The following is a 24,027-nucleotide window of genomic DNA, read 5'->3' as shown; positions in this document are numbered from 1 at the left end:
CAGATCATGAGGTCAGGAGTTCGAAGACCAGCCTGGCCAATATGCTGAAACCCCATTTCTACTAAAAATACAAAAATTAGCTAGGTGTGGTGACACACACACACTTGTAGTCCCAGCTATTCGGGAGGCTGAGGCAGAAGAATTGCTTGAACCCAGGAGGTGGAGGTTGCAGTGAGCCGAGATCGCACCACAGGACTCCAGCCTCAGGGGAGACAGAGTGAGACTCCCATCTCAAAAAAAAAAAAAAAAAAAAAAAGAGGTTGGGGAGGGGGAAGAGAGACACAGCAGAAAAAAACAAAAATCAAAGAGCCATGTGGAGCTAGCGAGTCCTCAGTCCCCAGTCTGGAAGAGCCGCACGGAGCTAACACGTCCTAGGCCCCCAGTCTGGAAGCAGACCCAGGTGAGTGTGCCCACCGAGCCCAGCGCTGCCGTGGCCCCACCTTGGCCCCCAGGAAGCCCTCGGAGAAGAGCATGATCTCGCAGATCTGCTGCAGGTCAGGCACGATCACGACCACGGGCCTGAACAGTGCCTTCACCGACTCGGGCAGCTCTGTGCGGCCTGCGTAGCCAGGGTTCATGGTGATGAAGATGCCCATGCGAGAGTCCAGGGTGATCTCCTGCCCTTCAAACTGGAGGACAAGAAGAAAGAAAGAAAGAAGCAGTTAGGTAACCCAGCCGGCCCGCCCTGGAAAGGCGGCCTGCGGCGAGCGTGCGGGATTCATTTTCATGGTACGAGGCAGATGACACCACCTGCCTCCTTTTCCCTCCCCGGTGTTCAATGCAGGGCCCCCCTCACTGAACCCTTGAGGAGGGCAGGTCTCAGTGGAACCCCAATCTCAGACCCGAACCCAAAGGCACCCCCTTGGAGACAGGGCCAAGGTTGACAAAGCACAGAGCCTGGAGCTGATACAAGAGGCTGTGGGACCCTCAACAGGTCACTCAACCTCTCTGAGTCTCAGTTTCTTTTTCTGCACAACAGAAATGCAACCTACCTCGTGGCATGGCTGTGGTGATTAAATGAGACAGCACAGGTTGGGAGCGCCCAGCCCACCACTGCACACAGCCCAGTTTCCGTTCCTCTCACCTGGCATGCCTTTGCACCCTTCACAGGAGCCTGGACTTCACGCAGTCACTCCCTGCTAAAGAATCCCACTCCTGCACCCCTCAAGAAACCAGTCTTCATTCCTCTGGTTGTCCCAGGTACCAATGAACCATAGAAATCCCTATATTCTTAGCCTCTGTCGCCAAAGGTTGAGTCCGGTTGTCTCTTGCTGAAGTTTTATATACATGTATCTATACATATATAGACGTATACATATTTTTATTATCCGCCAGTCAGGCAGAGGACAGAAATTTTTATTTTTAGGAGTCACAGTCTACATCGCCAACTAGAGCGCAGCCGGGAAGACAGCCAGCCTCCCCCAAAACAGGGCCACTGCCTTGACTCACAAGTCCACCCTGAGACCATTCCCCCGCCCTCGGTATCCTGCAAGAGGCCCAGATGGTCTCTAGGGACTAACAGATAGCTTCAGCCCGCTGGCTCTGAGAAACACAGCTTCTGGAAATCGACATGCATTACATGCTAAATCCCTCTCTTGGGAGCAATCAGCTCAGCCCCAAAATACCTCAAAAGAGCTCATCCAATGGAAACCTATCCAGACCTTTTACTAGAATCCTGAAAATTCTGAACAGTCTCCAGCTGACACAGTCTCTTAACAGTGAGCCCCGCCAAGATCTGAGAAGGCAAGTGGGATGCCAGGGCCACCAGCTCAAGCTCAGTTTTCATCCCAGATCTCCCACTGGGGCTCTAAAGGATGTATAGGAGTTTTCTAGTGAAGGAGAAGAAGGGACACTTCCACTCAGATAGGGACACATGTGGTGTCACAGCGCACAGTGTGACTGCGCAGTAAGTGGCTTGTGACAAAGCATGCAGGGCATGGAGGGGGGTGGACAGAGGCAGAAGGAAAGCAAAGGATCTAGAAGGCCCTGGTGCGGGGAGATTGCCCAGCCACGCTGGTCCTGTGTTCTCAGAGAAGCCCCTTTTGGGCCACCTAGATTATGTAATCAGATCATGTTTCTCCCAATTTGGATCCAGCCTTAAACTCACATCTACAAGCACACGCGTAGGCAGAGAGAAACTGGGAATTCTCAACAACTGTTTTAAAATGTGGCCTTCTCACTTTGATAATCTTGCAAATCCTGCTTGTTACAATGCCGTAACTTTACAAGCTATGAAGGCAAAATTTCTTCTTCACTGTGATATTGTGATTGCATGGAACGTGTGCTTTGTAAGTCAGGTTTTCTCAAACTTGGGAAGTCGCCAAGAATATTTTTTCCTTTCTAGGGGGCCCTGCATACCACTTATTTGAGAATGCTGCCCCACCCCCACCTGTAACTGTTAGTGATATGTCTGGAGTCAGTGTGAAGTCCTTGGACTATTACAAACCTTATCATCAATGATGGTAATTTTGGAAACCCAATCATCTCAACTGGAAAAGAAAAAGCCAACAGATCTTCCAGAGGAAGCCTGATCTGGAGCGACAGCTGCCCACCATCTGATGTTTCAGAGGTAGTATGGCAAGCTTCCCACCACACGGTCCCGGTGGGTGGCACGTGTCTCACCTGGAATGTGGTTAACTGATGGATCAGAGCATTTCGGATCGTCTGGATCTGGGAGGAGATCACGGACAGCACAGAAGCATCGATTCGATTAAACTCATCAAAGCAGCCCCAAGCCCCGCACTGTGCCAGGCCAGAGAAAATCTTCCCCACAGCCTAGGAAGAATGAAATGTCAGGACAGGGGCAGTTTTCATCTTTAAAGCTGTAAGCAATACATTTATGGATATAATTTCTAAATTAAGGAAACAATGAGATCATTGATTGGCAGAGAAGCAGGCAACCAGCCACCTGACTAGTGGATTTTTCTGGCAGGACTTCCAAGGCCCCTCATGGGCTGGCTTCTACTCGGGATTTTACAAATACAGATTTCTGTGTAAAAATCCTTTTCTCTTCTCTTTTCTTGAAATGTCGGAAAATATAGCAATACTGGGTCCACTTTCCCAAATGGTGACTATGAACCAAAGTTAAAAAGGGAAGCCCTCTTTTTTTTTTTTTTTTCTTTTTTTTTTTTTTTTTGAGATAGTTTCACTCTTGTCACCCAGGCTGGAGTGCAATGGCTCAATCTTGGCTCACCGCAACCTCCGCCTCCCAGGTTCAAGCAAGTCTCCTGCCTCAGCCTCCCGAGTAGCTGGGATTACAGGCATGCGCCACCATGCCAGGCTAATTTTTTGTATTTTTAGTGGAGACGGGGTTTCTCCATGTTGGTCACGCTGGTCTCCAACTCCCGACCTCAGGTGATCTGCCCACCTCGGCCTCCCAAAGTGCTGAGATTACAGGCGTGAGCCACCGCGCCCGGCCAGTGGCGCCCTGTTTAGATGGAGTTTTGCTCTCAAGTTAGCCACAGATCCCACCACTCTCTACTGTCTGCCGGCCGCTTTACTCGCATACATTGTCTACCTGACCCTGCTAGGCTAGTGAATCCGGGACCCTTGCTCTACATCCTGCTAGCAAAGCAGAATCTTTAAGCAGACCCGTTTGTGTTCTGAGACTGCGGTGGTGGCAGGCTTTCTACTACCTTCTTCCCACTGTCACCGTGTCACTTCATGGAAGACTAGGAGGTGAAATGCCGTGTCCTACTTTAAGCTCTCTACCTAATGAGCCAGTACCAACGGCAACAGCAAGGCCTTACCTTGTAATCCATGCCTTCGCCACAGTTGGTGACAACGCAGAGCAAGCCCAGGGCTTTTGCCAGGTCCTTGGTGGTCTCAGTCTTGCCGGTACCTGCTGGGCCAGCAGGGGCCCCACCCAGGTACATGGACAGTGCCTGTTATAAGCCAAACGCAAAACATGTTTTCTGGTGCACAGAAGGAAGCAGGCGTCATTTCCAAATTCATCACTGTGACAACAGGTGCAGAATAGAGAATGCGGTGGTTGCTTTTATGTGTTAACTTGACTGGGCCACAGGATGCCCAGGTAGCTGGCTAAACATTATCTCTGGGAGTGTCCATGAGTGTGTTTCAGGAAGTGATTAGCATTTGAGAAAAGCAGATGACCCTCCTCAAAGTGAGTGGGCCTCATCTGCTGAAGACTGAACAGAACGGAAGGATGGAGGAAGGTTGCACTGGGGCTGCCTGACTGCTTGAGCCAGGGCACTGGGCTTCTACCCTGGGCACTTCGGGTTCTCAGGCCTTCAGACCCAGACAGGAATTTACACTACTGGTTCTCTCACTGTCAGAACTTCAAACACTACTAGCCTTCCTGGTTCTCCAGCTTGCAGATGGCAGATCATGAGAGTAATCAGACTCTATCATCACATGAGTCAATACCTCATAATAAATCTCTTCCCAAATATCTAGACAGACAGAGAAAGAGAGAGAGAGACAGGACGGGGAGGTAGGTAGGTAGATGGACAGGATGGATGGGTAGGAAGAGAGAAATAGAGATAGATGGATGGATAGGATGGATGGAAAGAGAGAAAAGAGAAAGAGGGAGGGAGAGAGGGAGGGAGGGAGGGAGGGAGGAAGAGAGGAAGGAAGGAAGGAAGGAAGGAAGGAAGGAAGATTAGATACACGGATGGATGGATGGATGGATGGATGGAGAGAGTGTGCGTGCACAAGAGAGCGAGCTATGTCCTTTTGGTTCTATATCTCTGGAGAGCCCTAACCAATACAGATAAGATTACATTCTTTTTCTCAAAAGCAAAGGACTTTACACTCACAGCACAGGAGGCAGTATGACTTCCTGCTCTCACTCATTCCCTTCATCCTGTCCCTGCAAATCCCATGAGATGATGTGGAGACAGGCCAGGTGCATGCCGCACCCACAGTGGGTATGAGACACAGCCGAGAAACTGTGAGCTTAAGAGGCCACCAACCTAGCCAGGTACAGTGGTGCATGCTATGCTCCCAGCTAATCGGGAAGCCAAGGTGGGAGGATCACCTGAGGCCAGGAGTTCAAGGCAAGCCTGGGAAACATAACGAGACCTCATCTCTAATTTCTAAAAAGCAAAAAAGAACACTAGCAGGCATCTGACAAGCAGTCTTGGGGGCTGCTTGCAAACCTGCTCAAGCTCTGCCTGGATGGAAGTGTTATCTTCATTTCCTGCACAGCAAACTAGTTTACACTCTGTCCTGGATGGAGACATTATCTCCATCATCCAAGGCTGTTCACTTGAACAGATATATTCGGGATCAAAAGCTGCCACAAGACGTGCAAACCACATCACACTTGCCCTGACAGTCACCATCTTTGACATTTCTGCATTTTCCTATTGGCTTCTACTGATACGCACAACACACCATTACCCGGGGACCAGTGTACCAGGGACTAGGCAGCTGCCTCGGGGTGCTCACGGCCACACTGACAGCCCAATCTCAGACGATGTCAATCGAGTCACATCCCGAATGGAAACGTTTTTCAAGATTTCAAAGCAACGATCTCCCTTGCTATTTCAATCCCTGCAGTCATCACGCTTCAAGCATAGAGAAAATGCCCCGCCCCAAGGTAAGTGGCAACCACAAGCACCAGGCCGACAGTCACCTGTGTGAGCGTCAGGTAAATCCGGTCGGTGAGGGGCGTGATGACCAGCCTGCCGTTCAGGCCCATGTACTCGTAGCCATAGCCAAAGGTTCCCGTGCACTGGCGGATGTTCAGCTCATCCGGCTCCCGGTCCCAGTAAAACCGCAACTGACTTTCCCATTCAAACTCCCGGGCCTCCAGGATGCTGGACGGAAAGAAAAGTGGAGGAGAGGCCGGGCGCGGTGGCTCAAGCTTGTAATCCCAGCACTTTGGGAGGCCGAGGCGGGTGGATCACGAGGTCAAGAGATCGAGACCATCCTGGTCAACATGGTGAAACCCCGTCTCTACTAAAAACTACAAAAAAACTAGCTGGGCATGGTGGCACGTGCCTGTAATCCCAGCTACTCAGGAGGCTGAGGCAGAAGAATTGCCTGAACCCAGGAGGCGGAGGTTGCGGTGAGCCGAGATCGCGCCATTGCACTCCAGCCTGGGTAACGTGAGTGAAACTCCGCCTCAAAAAAAAAAAAAAAAAAGAAAAGTGGAGGAGGAAGTGGAAACCGTTAAGGGAGATCAGAGGACCACAAAGGGTCCCTTTTGAAATGCCAGTGCCCACAGAAAATGCCCACCTGCCTCTTATGAAAGAATCAACGATGTCTCTGGCGTGCACGTCGATGATGAGAACGGTGTTGTATTTTTTCCTGTCATTTTTGCTCAGGGGCATGGTGATGCGAGTTACCAGCTCATCAATCTGCCGGTGCATTTTCTTGCCGTAGTTCTTCATGGCCTGCTTCTCCCCTTTCTGCACTTTCCGGAAGACGTCTTCCACCTCCCAGGTCCACCACACCTGGCTGGCGGCTAGCACCACCATGCCTTGGTACAGGAGCATCCAATCAACCCTGCAGAAAACGCACACCTGAAAGAGGCTCTCATCGGTCCAGGGACTGGTACCAAAAACAGTGCCTTCAGGAATTTATTTCTTTGATCTGGAGTAGGGAGGGCAAAGTAAAGGCTTTAGGTAAGCAAGTGCCTACATTTGTTTACCTAAGTCAGAGGAGTAAGACTTAGGAGTAGGATGTTACCTGCCTCTGACAAGGTAGTAAATACCAGTTCGGGGTACCCCTCCCCACAAAAAATGTTGCACGTACCTAACTCCACAGAAAGACGTCACATCATTTTTAAATGTTTCAGGCCAGTCGCGGTGGCTCCCGCCTGTAATCCCAACACTTTGGGAGGCCAAGGCGGAGGATCACTTGAAACCAGAAATTCAAGACCAGCCTGGGCAATATAACAAAACCCGGTCTCTACAAAAAATAAATTATAAACTAGCCAGGCATGATGACATGTGCCTGAAGTCCCAGCTACTCCAGGGCCCCTGAAGTCCCAGCACTGGAGCCGAGGAGATGGGGGCTGCAGCGAACTATGATAACGACAGCATGCTCCAGCCTGAGTGACAGAGCGAGGCCCTGCCTCTAAAAAATAAAATGAAATAAAACATTTGATTATAGGTTTTTAAACCAACTTGGTATTTTGGGTTTACTGTAAGAAGTTAAAAAAAAAAAAAAATTCCGGCGGCAGATTGCTTGAGCTCAGGAGTTTGAGACCAGCCTGGAGAACACAACGAAACCTTGTCTCTACCAAAAATACAAAAATTAGCCAGATGTGGTGGCACCCGCCTGTAGCCCCAGCTATTCAGGAGGGTGAGGTGGGAGGTTTGCTTGAACCCAGGAGCTCAAGGCTGCAGTGAGCCGAGATCACACCACCACACTTCAGCCGGGGCAACAGAGCAAGACCGTGCCTCAAGAAAGAAAATAAAAATTCCAACAAAGAATTTCGTCATCTCCGACCACACTGCCCAGGCTGGCCAGGCTGCATTGTGCTTTTGAATTTCTGCCAGTCTAAAAGGTGAAACAAAACATCCCATCCGGCCTTACAGTGCGGATCCTGTGGAGTCGTGGGGTTTCTCCTCTTTTCATATGTTTATTGGCCACGTGGATTTCTTCTACAGAGGCACTAACTTGAGAAGCTTGTGAGTGCCTGGAAACACATTTAGGCAAGCTTTTTTTCTAAAGTGTGCTTAAAAAATAATGGACTCAGAGCTGAAAATGCCTGATAAGGTTTGGCTTTGTGTCCCCACCCAAATCTCATCTCAAATTGTAATCCCCATCACCCCACGTGTTGAGGGAGGGACCTGGTGGGAGGTGACTGGATCAAGGGGGCGGTTCCCCCATGCTGTTCTCATGATACTGTGTGTTCTCATGAGATCTGATGGTTTCACAAGTGTTTGTCATTTCCTCCTCCTCTCTCTCTTTCCTGCCACCTTGTGAAAAACGCACTTGCTTCTCCTTTGCCTTCCAATATGACTGCAAGTTTCCAGAGGCCTCCCCAACCATGCGGAACTGTGAGTCGATTAAACCTTTTTCCTTTATCAATTACCCAGTCTTGGGTATTTCTGTATAGCAGCATGAAAACAGACTAATACAATGCCAGTACTGGAAAAGGGACTGTGGATTACCATAGTCATTATCCTGATGACCTACAGTTAATGGCAAAATAAGTTTAGAAGAGTATAAAAAGCACATTGATCTTTGTTGTCTCATTTTAAAATTCTGTGGTGCAGCTAAAGCCTGAAGATTAATTTACAGTATCTATGATCCCTACACATCAGGAGAGACACAACAAAGATTACGAAGGCCAGAGGACAATACTGAATTGATGAACAAAGATGGGTCTTGCAAAGGACAACACACCTGGAATCAGAAACAGGAAGAGGTGGAAGCTGAGGCCACAGGATCAGAGAAGATAGAATGATCAGGGCAAAGCTAAGAAAGCCTAGGACGCTGGTGTTTCCTGGGACTAGATACACCTGGCCCTAACTTCTCAGTGATGCCACATGTGTCAGCACAAATAAATCAACATGCTCATCTAGTACCCCTGTTGGAAGCAACAAGTTCATGCACTCAAAGGAGCATCTGGATGAGAAAAAGATATCTTTCAGTCCTCAGGCTGCATTCCCTCACTCTCTTCTACCAGGTAAGCACTGCCAAACGCAGCGATGCCCTAGCATAGTGGTAGCCATCATGCAAATAAAATCAATTGATATAGATGTAAAATTGACAGTATTCTGAAGCATGAAAGAGACTTCAAAACATTCAGCGATTGCTACATACATAAGGCAGAGATTTCTATCTAGTTCATTTTGAAATAGCATCTACCGTAGTGAATAGCCCAGAGCAGGGGTGGAAGGAACATTAGTTAAATGAATGCTAGAGCCACCTCCTATCAGCTCACAAGACTAATTGTCAAATACTCAGGAATTTGGCAAGCTGGTTGTTAAAACACTTACTATTATTTCATTTAGCTTTGAAATCAGCCATGGCAGAAATATTTGCACCATGGAAATTGGCAAATGCTTTAAATCAAAGCTTTAAAAGAATTTTTATAGACACCCAGTTTACCTGCATACCACTGAACATATCTACATAAAGATGCCAACAACTTCTTGATATGCCACAGTACCTCAAAAACAGTAGGATCATAATCAAATACACATTATGCTATTCTCTAATAATTTATTTTTAAGTAGATGTTTTCACTCTGCAAATTAAAAAAGGCAGTGTACAAAATCAAGAGGATGGTGTTCTCATAATAACAAGAAAGATTTTATGTCTATATTAAGGCCCTGCCAAATATACTCCAACTTCATGGGGGTTCCTGCCTCAATCTAATAGGACAAGTTAGCCAGAGTCTCCTCCAGTTGGACTGCACTCAGCTGTTAGGAGCAGGCAGGGCTCAGCATGATATCCTGAAGCCTCTCTAGCCACAAAAATCAAAGAATGATTGAAACTCAGTAAATATTTTAGAAACAACGTTACATACACATAATCCTACTAAACACGTAGCTTCCGGTGGTTCACTAAGTCAGTGGTTTACATGCTAAGGGTGCTGGGAATCTTCTGAGAGCTTGCAAAAACACAAATCCTCAGGCCCCACCCCCAGAGTTCTGATGGGCAGGTGTGGGCTAAGACCCAAGAATCAGCATTTCTAACAACCCCAGGGGCCCTGTGCTGCCATCAGGGAGCACACTTTGAGAGTACTGCACAGGGTGATCATGCAAAGACTGCTATCTTGCCCAGGTGCGGTGGCTAACACCTCTAATCCCAGCACTTTAGGAAACCAAGGTGGGGGGATCGTTTGAGCCCAGGAGTTTGAGACCAGCCTGGGTAACACAGTGAGATTCCATCTCCACAAAAAAGTACAAAATTAGCCAGGTATGGTAGCACACGACTGTAGTCCCAGCCACAATGAAGGCTCAGGTGGGAGGATCTCTTGAACCCGGGAGATCAAGGCTGCAGTGAATCATTGTGCCACTGTACCCCAGCCTGGGCAACAGAGCGAGACCCTGTCTCAATCAATCAATCAATCAAGACATCTATCTGTCCGCTAATTACCTATTCCAAAAACATAAATCTCATTTAGAATGTCAGTCACTCTACTCCAAGCCCTTAAAATGAATCCACTGTGACTATAAAGTAGGACAGACCAATGCACATCCACATTCACAGCCTTACCTGCTTCTGTCCTCACAGTATCTAAAAATAGCCTCTTTGGTAATTAGTCTATTAGTTCGTCTCATTTCATTCAAAACTGCCGTCATCCAGTCCTCCACGCGCCCTTCAGCCCGCACGATCTTCCGAAACTCCATGACTTCTCCTTCTGCTGAAATCATCGCAGACACCAGTTTCTCTCCACTATCGCCGTCATGAAACCTCAGCGATGCTATGTTGTCGTACATCTGCAAAACAGGGAGGGGCGGCCCTGTAAGACCGTCACTGAGTTCTGGAATCAAAGACCAGCCGGCGGTCCTCCATCCACCAGAGCTGCGATGACACCAGCAACAGCAACAGGTGAGCCAAGATCACAGGCAAGACAGATGTTGTTCATCCACCTGCATGGTCATCCGAAAGACATTTATTGGGCACTTTCATTTACTCTGTACTGTACAAAGATCTGTGGAAGACTGAAAAAGAAAGAAGCAGCAGCCAGACTCTGTCCCTAACACTGCTGGGATGGGGAGGTATCTAGACAGGAGCCAGTGGAACGTGGGGGAGGCGGAAGGGTGATTAACACCCCAGGCTGGGGAACAGAGGCCTGTGGTGGAACCCCAGCTTCCCCAATGTCCAATCCATTAACTAGGGGTGGGTTGCTCCTCCTCTCTCTGCCTGGAATAAACATAATCATGGCACTTAACAAGGTGGCTTGGAACAGTCAAATGAAACAATCTGAGTAAATTGCTGGCACATTGTCAAACACTTGGCATTTGTTGACCATTATCATTGTTATGAATCAGAATAATATTTACGAAAATGGGTCATTTGGGGCCCACCATATAGAACAAGGCACTCGCAAATCAGAGAGGAGAGGAAGACAACAAAGAGGCTTTAAAGAATAAAATCAGGCTGGGTGAGATGGCTCACACCTGTAATCTCAGCACTTTAGGAGGCCAAGGCGGGCAGATCATGAGGTCAGGAGTTCGAGACCAGCCTGGTCAATATGGTGACACCCCATCTCTATTTAAAATACAAAAATTAGCCAGGCATGGTGGCACATGCCTGTAGTCCCAGCTACTCAGGAAGCTGAGGCAGGAGAATCACTTGAAGCCAGGAGGTGAAGGTTGCAGTGAGCCAAGATCGCGCCACTGCACTCCAGCCTGGGCGACAAGAGTGAGACTCTGCTTAAAAAAAAAAAAGAATAAAATCAGAGGTTTGCAAAAGAGGTGAACAGTAAATGAAATATTCCTAATGAGGTATTTTCTATAACAGTAAAATGCTTATTTGTTTACAACAATGGAAGCAGAAAGCCAGGCACAATGGCTTATGCCCGTAATCCCACCACTTTGGGAGACTGAGGCGAGAGGATTGCTTGAGCGCAGGAGATAGAGGCTGCAATGAGCTGTGACCACACCATTGCCTCCAGCCTGGGAAACAAAGCAAGGCCCCATCTCAAAAAAAAAAAAAAAAGTAGAAGCAGAACATTGTATAAGCGTCCCCTTTGAGAAAGAAAAAACTTGCAGTCAAAAATATGAATCTTACTTTAAGAAGGAAGTTAGCGTTAATTAAAGGGAAAGCATGGAAGAAAGTACTTGTCCTAAGTACTCTGTTGATCTGGAATGAGGGAATTACCCTGCAACACTGGTTCTCAACCAGGGATAATTTTGCCACCAGGGACATTGGCAATGTCTGGAGATGTTTCTGGTTGTCACAACTGGGGAGGGGGTGCCACTGGCATCTAGTGGGTCACGGCCAGGGATGCTACTTAATGTCCTGCAATGCACAGGACAGCACCCACGGCAGAGTCTTCCAGCCCCAAATGGCAGCAGTGCCGAGGCTCAGAGCCCCTGCTCCAGGCCGAAGCTAGATGAAGAGCTTTGATTAGCAAGCCAAAGATCGTGTGTGGCCAGCCTCTGTTCTCCATCACAAGGGACAGTTTTCTCTGTTGTTTCCTGCCATTTAGGAAATGGTTCACGGATACATATACATTTATTTTTAAAGTATAAAATTATGGTCTGGAAGGAATCACAACAGATTCATGATAGTGTCTGCTCTAGAAAGTAGAGGAACTATGAATGGGGATGAGGACCGAGAGGACTACGAACCTGTACAACTTTACAAAACAGACAAACCAAACAAGACTAAATGGTAACCAGTGCCGATTCTGGGTAGTGGAGAGGGTTATTTAGCCCACACTGAAAGGCAGGCACTGTTCAAAGTACTTTATAAATAGCAACTCATTTCATCTTTATAACAGCTCCACTGAAACAGGTAACTACTGGGGTTAAGTCCATTCGCAGATGAGGAAACCGATGTCCAGAGAAATCAAGTAAGTTGCCGAAGGTCACACAGAAACTCAGCACAGAGCAAAGATTTGGACCCCAGCAATCTGGCTCTAGAGTCCACGTGCTAAACCACTATCCTCTAATGCTTCTCTGTTTAATATATTAGTCTTTGTATATTTCTTTTTTTTTTTAGTTTTGGACTGTGGAAAAAGAGCTAAATCTGCTGTGATTTCAGACTGTGAATATCATCAGGCTTATGCTTCCAATAAAAACTCCACGGCGGAGTGTGGTGGCTCACACCCATAATCCCAGCAATTTGGGAGGCTGAGGTAGGAAGATCGCGTGAGCTCAGGAGTTAGAGACTAGCCTGGGCAACATAGTGAGACTCTGTCTCTCCAAAAAAATATATAAAAATTAGCTGGGCATGGTGGTGTGCACCTGTGCTCCCAGCTACTCCGGAAGCTGAGGTGGCAAGATCACTTGAGTCAGGGAGGTTGAGGCTGCAGTGAGCCACGATTGCACCACTGCACTCCAGCCTGGGCAACGGAGCCAGACCCTATCTCAAAAAACAAACCAAACAACCAACTCCAGCAGCATTTCAGTCTTAACTCTCTGGGCTGAACCTCATGGCAAGGGAACCAGGGAGGACAGAAGGCGGCTCTAAGGCTCACACAGGGAGCCCCTGCGCACCCAGAGGGCCGACCTTGATCATGTGCTCCTGGACGCAGAGCGGGTCGCTGCTCCCCAGGATGCTGAGCAGCTCGTCGTCAGAAATGAAGAAGAACCTCGGGAAAGCATTCCTCTTCGAATCTAAGTAGTCGTTGAGGCTCTTCTGGCACTTCTCCAGGCCCTCGCTGATGTTCTGTAGGTCACTGAGGCGGTTCGGGGCTTCACAGCACCTCTTGATCACGGGATCTTTCAAGGTCTCGGCCATGATCTGGACCAGGACAGAGGAGAGCCGTCAAGCAGGGTGAGCAGGGAGAGCGGAGACACTGTTCTTGACCCTGGAACAGGCACTCACCCAAGCCCAGGCACAGCAGAGATGAAACTGACAAGCAGCCCGGTGCCATCAGCTTTCAAGGGATCAATTTATCATTTTTAAACATGTATATCCTTACCCCCTTCTAACGTACTACATGTAATTAACTGGTTTCTGATTTTTCATCATCCCATAAGAAAGCCAGCTGCACAAGGAAAGGATTTTTTGTTTTGTTTTGCTCACTGATGGGTGCCACCCCACCCTACAGCAGTGCTAGCACACAGTAGGTGTCCAATCAACATTTGCTGAGTAAACAAAGCTGGCAATTCCACTGTGAGCAATTTGTATACACAGAAATCACAGCAGCATTCTTCAACACAGCAGAAAAAAGAAGGAAATAGCTTCAATGTCCAACAACAGGTCAATCGTCTGCTGTGAGTGATAATTTCGATGTTTATTTATTAACATAGGTCAAACTGTTCAATGAAAATAGCCAACGATATTGGTAAGATTGATTCCATTTTCACTCCTGTAATCCCAGCGTTTTGTGAGACCAAGTCAGGAGAATCATTTGAGGCCAGGAGTTTGAGACCAGCCTGGGCAACACAGCAAGTCTCCATCTCCACTAAAAAAACAAAAACAAATTTGTTTTTAAGTTAGCCAGGTGGGGTATTACACACGTGTAGTCTCAGCTACCTGGGAGGGCAAGGCAGGAGGATCATCTGAGCCCAGGAGTTGGAGGCTGCAGTGGGCTATGATCACACGACTGCACTCCAGCCTGGGCAACAAACCTTGTCTCTTAAAAAAAAGAAAAGAAAAAAGAATGATCCCATTTTGTAAAATGTTATTTATTTATCGATATCTATGTGTATGTTTGTGAAGGAATAAACGTTCTGGAAAGACATATGCTCAGCTGTTAAAACGGTTACGCTGGGTAAGGGGACTGGAGGGACTTTTTGCTTCCTTTCTTTTTCTTGGCTTTTTGTAATTTCTAAACGATTCTGTAATGAACTGATATGAATTGACATTCGTTGTGTAATTTTTTTTTTAATGGAGTCTCGCTCTGTCACCCAGGCTAGAGTGCAGTGCTGCAATCCCCCTTCACTGCAACCTTCACCTCCCAGGTTCAAGTGATCCTCCCACCTCAACCTCCCAAGTAGCTACGATTACAGACATGCACCACCACACCTGGCTAATTTTTTTGTATTTTTACTGGAGATGGGGTTTCACCATGTTGGCCAGGCTGGTCTCAAACTCCTGACTTTGAGTGATCGCCCACCTTGCCCTCCCAAAGTGCTGGGATTACAGGCGTGAGTTATCATGCCTGGACTAATATGTGTTGTGTAAGTCTCTTAAGTTTAAAAAAAGAGCTTATGCAAATGAGTATAAAACAATTATAAACTCCAGTGGATAAAAGAGACCGAAACATGAACTGGTCGCCTGTAATTAATGAACACAGCAGCAGAGCTAAGTAGCAAAATACCCAGTCTTTGAGGGCAGGTGAGCTGGGTTAAAATCCCAGCCACACTAACCAGCCACTAGAAAGGACTTTAAAATGCATCCACCCCTTCATGGGCAATTTGCTTTCTAACAATCTATCTTAAGATATTCACTCTAACTATGGAAGAAGCATTAGGCATGAACCTGGACATTATTTATGAAAGCAAAGAATTCTGTTCAAACAAAATGTCAGATGACTAGAGAATAATCAACTAAACTAATGTCAAACCGCTCACTGGAATATACAGAGAGCCATGAAAATATTTTCTCAGATGACTTCCTAATATGAAATGTTTCTCATAATATTAAGAAAAAATTATAAGATATAAAGTTGTACACAATGTGATTATAATTACGCTTTTTACATTAATACACATAGGAAAAAGATAAAATGAATATAGTGACATGTTAAAGTGGTCCCATGAAAGTGACAAAACCATGAGAGACACGTTTTTCCACTGTACTACATTTTCAAAATATTTTAAACAAGCAAATATTGCTTTTCTGATAAATGTGAAAAAGATTCAGTGTCATATGCCAGCAGCTAAAAATCAAACACAAATTTTTATCAGATAGATTAAGGTCATATATAGTGACAGGAAAAATTCAGAAGCTATTTGTGGACTAGGCAAGGTGACCCGGCCTGTAATCCCAGTGCTTTGGAAGGCCACGGTGGGAGAATCACTTGAGGCTGGGAGTTTGAGACTAGCCTGGACAACATAGCAAGATCCTATCCCTATAAAAAATTTTCAAATTAGCTGGGCATGGTAGTTCATGCCTGTAATCCCAGCTGACTGGGAGGCTGAGGCAGGAGGATCTCAGCCCAAGAGTTCGAGGCTGCAGTGAGCCATGATCACATCACTGCACTCCAGCCTGGGCAACAGAGCAAGACACTGTCTCTAAAAAGAAAGAAGCTACTAATGGAGAAATACAATGTACAAATATCTCAGATCACTGCCCTTCTTTCATTACTAAAACAGAAGTGAGTCACTTGCCCTTTTAAATACTCTATCGATGTTGTCAAACTTTTTTGCCTCTTCTGGAAGTTGTGATCTTATATCTCCACCAATAAAAATACTTTCAAGATACATCCATTTTCTCTGAACCAACATCCAAATCTGTAAATGTACAAAAGGTCAGTGTCAGCAGTGATTATCAGATACCTCCAGGAATGGATAGCAAAGCCCACCCTGACACAGGACAGACCCAAATCAACTCAGACGGAAGGACCTTCCGGGCAAGGTGTCAGAGTGAGCATCTGCACGGCCGAGCTCCCCTCCACTCCAAATGAATGGGAATGCTAGGGAAAGCATAACTAATGGCCACACTCAAAAGCAAAAGGAAGCTCTCCATGCAGCCCAGCATAGGTAGGAAAACTTCTAGTTATGAAAAGGGGGTGAAGCCTGTGACCCACAATCACCAAGGACAGGCCATGCCAAAGCCACACAAAAAGGGAACCAAGTACCATGTGCCTGGCAATTCTGCTCCTAGGTAAATTCCAAAAGAATTGAAAACAGAGGGCCAGGCACAGTGGCTCATGCCTGTAATCCCAGCACTTTGGGAGGCCAAGGCGGGCAGATCACAAAGTCACGAGATCGAGACCATCCTGGCCAACATGGCGAAACCCCATCTCTACTAAAATACAAAAATTAGCCGGGCATGGTGGTGGGCACCTGTAGTCAAGCTACTCCAGAGGCTGAGGCAGGAGAAGCATTTGAACCTGGGAGGCAGAAACTGTAGTGAGCCAAGATCACGCCACTGCGCTCCAGCCTGGCAACAGAGCGAGACTCTGTCACACACACACACAAAAAAAAGAACTGAAAACAGGGACTCAAGTAATTGTACATGAATGTTGACAGCAGCACTGTTCACAATAGCCAAAAGGTGGAAACAACCCAAATGTCTATCAGCCAATGAACAGAGAAACAACATGTGCTCAATCTACACAATTGAATGTTATTGGGCCATACAAAGGACTGAAGCACTGACACATGCTACAACACGGAAGAACCCGGAAACATCATGCTAAGTAACAAAAGCCAGACGTAAAGGATCGTATATTGTGTCACTCCATTTATGTGAAACATCCAGAATAGGCAAATCCATTGACACGGAAAACAGACTGGTGGTTGCAGTCTGTTTCTGGGGGGAGGAGATGGGTAGGGAGTGGCTGCTCAAGGGGCACTGGCTGTTCTTTGGTTTCAAGAAAATCTGGAAGCAGAGGCGGTGGTTGCACAACATTGTGAATGGACTAAATGTCACTGAATTGTGCACTTTACGGAAGCCAGTTTTATGGTATGCAAATTTCACCTCAATAAAAACAAATTTTTTGACTGGACATGGTGGCTCATGCCTGTAATCCCAGCACTTTGGGAGGCTGAGGTGGGCAGGTCACTTGAGGTTAGGAATTCAAGACCAGCCTGGCCAACAAGGAGAAGCTCCATCTCTACTGAAAATACAAAAATTAGCTGGGCATGGTGGCGGGTGACTGTGATCCCAGCTACTTGAGAGACTGAGGCAGGAGAATCACCACTTGAACCTGGATGGCAGAGGTTGCAGTGAGCCAAGATGGCGCCACTGCACTCCCACCCAGGTGACAGGACAAGACTCCGTCTAAAAAAAATAAAATTATTTTTAACTCTCAAATTAAAAAACAGTGCTATATCCTACACAAGAGCTTCCACTAACACAAAGTTACAGACAAAACAAAGAAACAAACAAAGCAAGGCAAGGAAGCCCAGGCATCACGGAGGCCCGGATCTCACACCTGGCCAGGGAACCAGGCCTGGCTTCGTCCCGCCCAAGGCTTGGGTTTGCAGCCAAGAACAAAGTGCTTGCCCGTGGTCTGGGGAGGAAAAAAGCCAAGCACACAAAAATGGTGCAGTGAGCCTGGGTTGCTCAGAGAGGTCTGGGCAAGCATTGCCCAAAAGGAAGAAAGCCCCAAACCGCCTACTAGAAGACCTTGCTACTTCCCAGTGTGACAGGCCCCAGGTTAGAGAGGCTGCAAAAACAGATGACAAAGTGAAGCAGATACAAGAAAAAGAATTCATGTGAGATGAGCTAGAAAAAAAAACCAAAATCACGCAGAGGAAAACCCACCATAAGAGACAGTCAACAGACGTTTTTTTAAAAAAAGTGTAGCGAAATCTGAAAAGAAATTTAAAATAAATATGTTTCTAATGTTCAGTGTGATCAAGGAGGCAAAAGCATCCTTGCAATAAGAACAGGACAGTATCAAAGAAAAACAGAGATATATGAAAAGAAGCAATTAGGAATCTTGGAAATGAAAATCATCCATGAAAGAAAAACTCAGATCAATTCCTCTAATCATGCACTTTTGCCCTCAAAATAAATCAAGACAAAAAAGTAAGAAAGAGGATCATTTGTTTCTAAGCACCAAATGTCCTCATATAAAAGCTCTTTCCTGCTATGCACTGGCTGCAAGCCATCTTTTGTTCATCTTTTCTCTCACCTCAATGACTTCCCCTATTAGAGAAAGCGTTTTTTCCCATTTGTGCACAGTTTGCAGAAAAGGTCCCACAAATCTGCTTCCTGAGATGCTCTGCAGGTTGAAAGTGTTGTCATCAAGAGACTGGATAATTTCATCAACGGAACCCAGGATGTAGCCCCGCTCCTGGGTGCCTTTGTAATACTTGACTACGGTGAATTTCATATTTTCCCAAGTGTCTAGGATCTCCTTCACAGCCTGGTCAGAAATAGAAAAAGAATGATAAGAATGATTCAGGCACACGAACTGTAAAGAGCAAGCCCCAACCCCAAAACACCTTCCTTAGCTTGCTTCTGGCCAACAACGCAATCGGAGTCCTGGGTCTGTTTCCTGAAAAGTCGGGATTCTGCCATGGTCATAACAGTCATTTATTAAGCATTTGCTATGTAGCAGGTAAGCATGTCACATACGCGATGTCATTCAGTCCTCGAAGCAAATACTTCAAAGTATTGTGGTAGGGATTATTATCACCCACATTTTACAGAGATGGCAACTGAGGCTCAAGAAACATGAAGCTCAGTTACCGAGCCCAGAAACAGGGTCTAAACCCCACAGTTTGCTCCCGGAGTCTGCACAGTTATGGGATCCTGCCCCTGTGCTTACTTTACTGTCTAGAAAACCAAATTACAAAATGATAGGCCTCTTATGATTCCATATTCAAAACAACCTGTATTGAGGCTGGGTGTGGTGGCTCACGCCTGTAATCCTAACACCTTAGGGGGTCAAGGGAAGTGGATTGCTTGAGACCAGGAGTTCATGACCAGCCTTGGCAACGTAGGGAGACCCCATCTCAAAACAAAAAAATCTGTATTGATCCATATGTATATGTGTATACATATGTATGTGTGTAGATTGTATGTATATTATGTTTATGTTTGGTATATTGTGTACACTGCATGTACGTGTGTGTATATTATGTGTACATGTGTATACTAGGTATATTGTGTGTACATTGTGTGTATATGTATATATGTATGTACATTGTATGTATGCATGCATATTAGTTACACTGTGTGTATACTGTATGCATACATACACATGTATATACATTATGTGTATGTGTGTATATTAAGTACCCTGTGTGTACATTGTGTGTATATTAACATATCATGTACATTATACATACATGTATATCTTAAGTAAACTGTGTGTACATTGTGTGTATACGAATACATCGTGTACACTGTATGTATGTGTATATATTACGTACACTGTGTGTACATTGTATGTATATGAATAGTATACATTGTGTGTACATATATACATTAGGTATACTGTGTGTACATTGTATGCATACAAATACATAGTGTACATTGTGTGTACATGTATACATTAGGTACACTGTGTGTACACTGTGCATATATACACATGTATACACATTATGTGTATGTTAGGTACACTGTGTGCACATTGTATGTATACATTGTGTTTACATGCATGTGTGTTTATATGTATATACATGTGTATACACATGTGTGGTATACTATGCGCAGTCATGTGCTGCATAAGGATGTTTCAGTCAGTGATGAACCTGGTATACAGTGGTAGTCCCATAGGACTATGAGACCGTATTCTGACTGCACCTTTCTACGTTTAGATACATACGTACTATTCAGTTACCTTGGCTGACAGTGCTCAGTATAGTCACTCGCTGTCCAGGCTCGCAGTCTAGAGCAACAGGCTGTACCCCACAGCCTGGGTGTGCAGTAGTCAGCCCAGTTAGGTTTGTTTGCACAATCACCAATCAACTCAGGACACATTTCTCAGAAGGTATCCCGTCATTAGGTGACACGTGACTGTATACATGTATGTGCATATGTGTGTATGGGGGTACGCGTATGTGTGTAGCTGTGTATGTTTGTGCATACACATGCACAGGCATATGTGCACATATATGAGTATGTGTATATGTATATGTATATGTGTACATCTGTGTGCATACATTTTTAAGTAGGGAAAGAAATACACTAAAAAGTTAATAATTATTTTCAGGGGGTGAGATCATAATTTTTTTTTAAATTTTCTAACATGAACATCTATTACAGTACTGCTATCTAAAAAAATCAATGGCAAAATAAAATATATAAGAAAAAATAATAATAAAATGTTTTAAACAATGGAAAATGAAACTATAATTAGGAACAATAAAACAATTTTTTTTTTTTTTGAGACAGAGTCCTGCTCTGTCGCCCAGGCTGGAGTGCAGTGGTACAATCTTGGCTCACTGCAACGTCCGCCTCCCAGGTCCAACGATTCTCTCCTCAGCCTCCCAAGTAGCTGGGACTACAGGTGTGTGCCACCCTGCCCAGCTAATTTTTTGTATTTTTAGTAGAGATGAGGTTTCACCAGGATTACAGGCATGAGCCACTATGCCTAGCCAACAAATACTTCTTTATTACGGAAGTACATCATGTACTAGAGTAAACATGTGTTCTCTTTTTTGTTTGTTTGCTTTTGTTCTTCGAGACAGGGCCTCACTCTGTTACCCCAGCTGGAGTAAAATGGCGCGATCATGGTCACTGCAGCCCCCACCTTCCAGGTTCAAGTGATCCTCCCACTTCAGCCTCCCAAGTAGCTGGGACTAAAGGCATGCCACCACGTACAGCTAATTTTTTTTTTTAGGAGAGATGAGGTCTCGCTATTTTCTCTTTGATTTAAAAAAAGGTTGTTCTTTAAAAACTGCTTTTAACTGAAGTCTAACCTTCTCAATGGCGACCTCCTTGACAGCAGCGGTGACAATCTCATTGAGAACTTCCGTATGTTTGTGCAGTTCCATAGCAAACATATTTTCCAAGGTGAAGGTTTCGGTCATTTCAAAAAAGACAGAAGTTTTCTCCATAAGTTCTTTCCAATGCCTGAAAGAGCATAAGCATTTAAATCTTTAAGCTTACCGGAGTTAGTGAGGAATTCAGTTATTCCCATTTAAATCACAGCATGAATCTCATTTTCGTAAACTTCTTGTAATGAAATTCTAAAATAGGAGGGCATCACTGAAAATATATTCCCAAAGTTCTCCAAATCCCACTGGCCTCCGGAGTCAAACCTGAAAACAACATCTCGCAAAATACTATATATATATACACACACTAGTCTGCACGGCCATCTTATAAAACGGGCAACTTTTAATTCTTGGAAACTGCTTCTGTCATAGTCTCTCGACCAATGAGCTCAGCCTCCGGAGACTCACTCAGCCTTTTTGAAAGCCTCATGTAAATTATGAGCGCTCATGCATTCAATAAATATTTCAGTGCTGACTCCATGCCAGGCAGTGGGCTGGGGCACAGAGTTACCAAGGAGAAGGTCCCTAGCTTCAGGGAACCTGCCACCTGCTTGGGGAGACAATCAACAAACAATAAACAAATGTATAAATTAAATAATTACAGAAGGTGTTGAGTACTACCAGAAAACCGCAGCGTGAAAGAGGAGGTACGAAGGGGCCGTTCAGACGGGACGGGCGGGGCAGACTTCTGCGCACACAGACACAACAGGGCAGCTCTGCTCCTCACCGACTGGCCGTCTTTTAACGTCTGCATTTGGCCTGTGAATGTCCCCATGTTTTGGTTCTGTGTGTACGGAGTGGGTATGAGTAAGGCAGCTAAGTGTGGCGCTAGGCAGCAGAATGCCATGTACCCAGCATGTAAGCAGCAAGTGTTGAATCACAGAGTGTTGTTGTAAACACACACACACACACACACACACACACACACACACACACACACACGGTGCCATGGAAATGGTCAGAAAGGAGGCCCTACTGGTTCACTGGTCTCTGTACCCCCCGGCCTAGCACAGCACTGACAGGAAGGAGGGTCAGAACTGAAACTGAGGGGTAAGTGTCATCAGGTCTGCCCGCCCTGTGGCTTACGGTCACTTGCTTTTTGTTATTTTTTCCCACGAAGCTGAAGGCCTCACCACCGAACGCTGACACTTAACCTTCACTGGCTGTTCACGGATAACATCCACAGATCACTATGGCGATGGTCACTTGGGTTGTTTTTTAGGAGCTTGGGCCAGCTCCTCTGTCCAGTTCAAACCGGTAGATACCACCGACCTTTCACCTGGCCTGTGCCAATGCCCCAAAGGTGGCCTTTTGACGTTGGAGGGCCAAAAACTCCACCCTCCGGCCATGCTGGCGCCACCATTTTCTGTACCTATGTCCTGTGAAATGCCATGAACCCTAACTCCGCCTGCTCAGAATGAGCCTGTTACTTCCTTTTTCCCACCACCAATCACCTTCCCCCTCAACTTAAAGCACCCCACTCCCCTAACCCCTAAACATCCCTAAGCTTTATCTTTGGGAAGGCAGATTTGAGGGTGCTCACCTGCCTCCTTGCTTGGCAGCCTTGCAAATAAATCTTTCTGTTTCACAACAGCCGTATCACGGCAACTGATGGACAGCATGCGGGCAAAGCAGACCTGGGGCCCGTCCATGACATAACCCTGGTGGTGGGTTATGGGGTCCACACTCAACACGACACAGCCCTGACCCACGGGGACAGAGTGATTCCCTCTCCAGTTCCTCCCCAGTCCTTTTAATTGCATTAAATTACACAGAAAGGAAAGTCTCCTGGTGGTGCTTCTGTGTGACAGAGCAGGAGCATCTGTCACCCCCGGCAAACACCACCACGTTCAGTTCCAGCTCCTGGAAATCACTTCTCTTCTAACCACCAGCCACCAGAAAGAGCAGACAGTAAAACACAGATAAGACAGCTCAGGCACAGAGGGAGGAGGGGAGGAAGTCTCTGGGGTAACTGCCAAACTTCACCCTCATACAATGGGCCCCAGGAAAACAATGGGCCTTAATAAGCACATTCCTTTCCCTTCAGGTGCGCTAAGATAGGGAAGCTAAAAGCAGACTGGTCGGGCAGCACAACTCTCCCTCCCAGATACGCACAGCAAAGAGGCACAGCAGCAGTCCAAGCCTTTGATAAACACACACCCTGAATCCTTAAAAACTCTTAGCCTGTTTTCTCGAAAATAAACCTCTCACGTCTGTTTTCTCTAAAATAAACCTGTTGTGACTGGTGAGCCACCTTTCATATTTCTTTCCTCTTTCTTTAATCCTTTAATTTTTTGCTCTAAGAAAGGTGAATGACCTTCTCCACCGTCATTCACCTTTCTTAGAGCAAAGGCCTCTGGCTCAGAGACAGCTGACTGTTTTTAGCTCTTTATGTGTGTGTGTGTGTATCTATATAACTACTTTCCATTTCTGGCAAGAGCTTTTGATTTTCTCTTTACAGTGGTGGTGTCAGTTTCTTTTTAGAATAATATTCATTTCTGTAAAAAAGAAATAGACTGATAGAAAGAAAAATACAAAGCCATGGCAGCATAGATGATACTCAGATATGACAAAAATGATGACACGTGACCAAAGTTTGAAACGCTGGGTTGTGGGATTATAAAACCGGGAACCTTAGCTAAAAAATGCCTATTTCTACCTAGTTTTACAGATGAGGGAACTGAAGTCTGCAAAGGTAAAGGTGAGTGCTTCAGGTAGGCCAGCAGACAGTGAAGGGAGGGCTGGGGAGCCACAGCACCTGACCCCGAGGGCTGCCTGCTCCTTGCTGAGAGGGAGAGACAGGAGTAACAGGTGTTGACGACAAGCCAGCACTTGGAAGAGACTTTCTCGA

At 46.0% G+C, this 24,027-nt stretch overlaps 1 protein-coding gene across 2 annotated transcripts in view; it reads right to left on the bottom strand.

Moving 5' to 3' along the window:
• Positions 1 to 24,027, bottom strand: part of DNAH10 (dynein axonemal heavy chain 10) — a 174,981-nt gene that overhangs the window by 87,314 nt on the left and 63,640 nt on the right. For both annotated transcript variants that reach the window (XM_032243719.1, XM_032243716.1), the window contains 10 exons: positions 21,099 to 21,252; positions 18,362 to 18,595; positions 15,885 to 16,007; positions 13,114 to 13,347; positions 10,147 to 10,370; positions 6,205 to 6,474; positions 5,600 to 5,783; positions 3,750 to 3,884; positions 2,623 to 2,775; positions 441 to 629 (listed from right to left, as the gene is read on the bottom strand). In XM_032243719.1, the coding sequence (XP_032099610.1) occupies positions 441 to 629; positions 2,623 to 2,775; positions 3,750 to 3,884; positions 5,600 to 5,783; positions 6,205 to 6,474; positions 10,147 to 10,370; positions 13,114 to 13,347; positions 15,885 to 16,007; positions 18,362 to 18,595; positions 21,099 to 21,252 (1,900 nt within the window). The remainder of the gene's footprint in view (positions 1 to 440; positions 630 to 2,622; positions 2,776 to 3,749; positions 3,885 to 5,599; positions 5,784 to 6,204; positions 6,475 to 10,146; positions 10,371 to 13,113; positions 13,348 to 15,884; positions 16,008 to 18,361; positions 18,596 to 21,098; positions 21,253 to 24,027) is intronic.

Source organism: Sapajus apella, unplaced genomic scaffold (assembly GCF_009761245.1).
Source record: "Sapajus apella isolate SASKATOON/1434 unplaced genomic scaffold, GSC_monkey_1.0 scaffold2, whole genome shotgun sequence".
Taxonomy (NCBI): Eukaryota; Metazoa; Chordata; class Mammalia; order Primates; family Cebidae; genus Sapajus; species Sapajus apella.
This window is presented reverse-complemented; position numbering and strand designations above follow the sequence as displayed.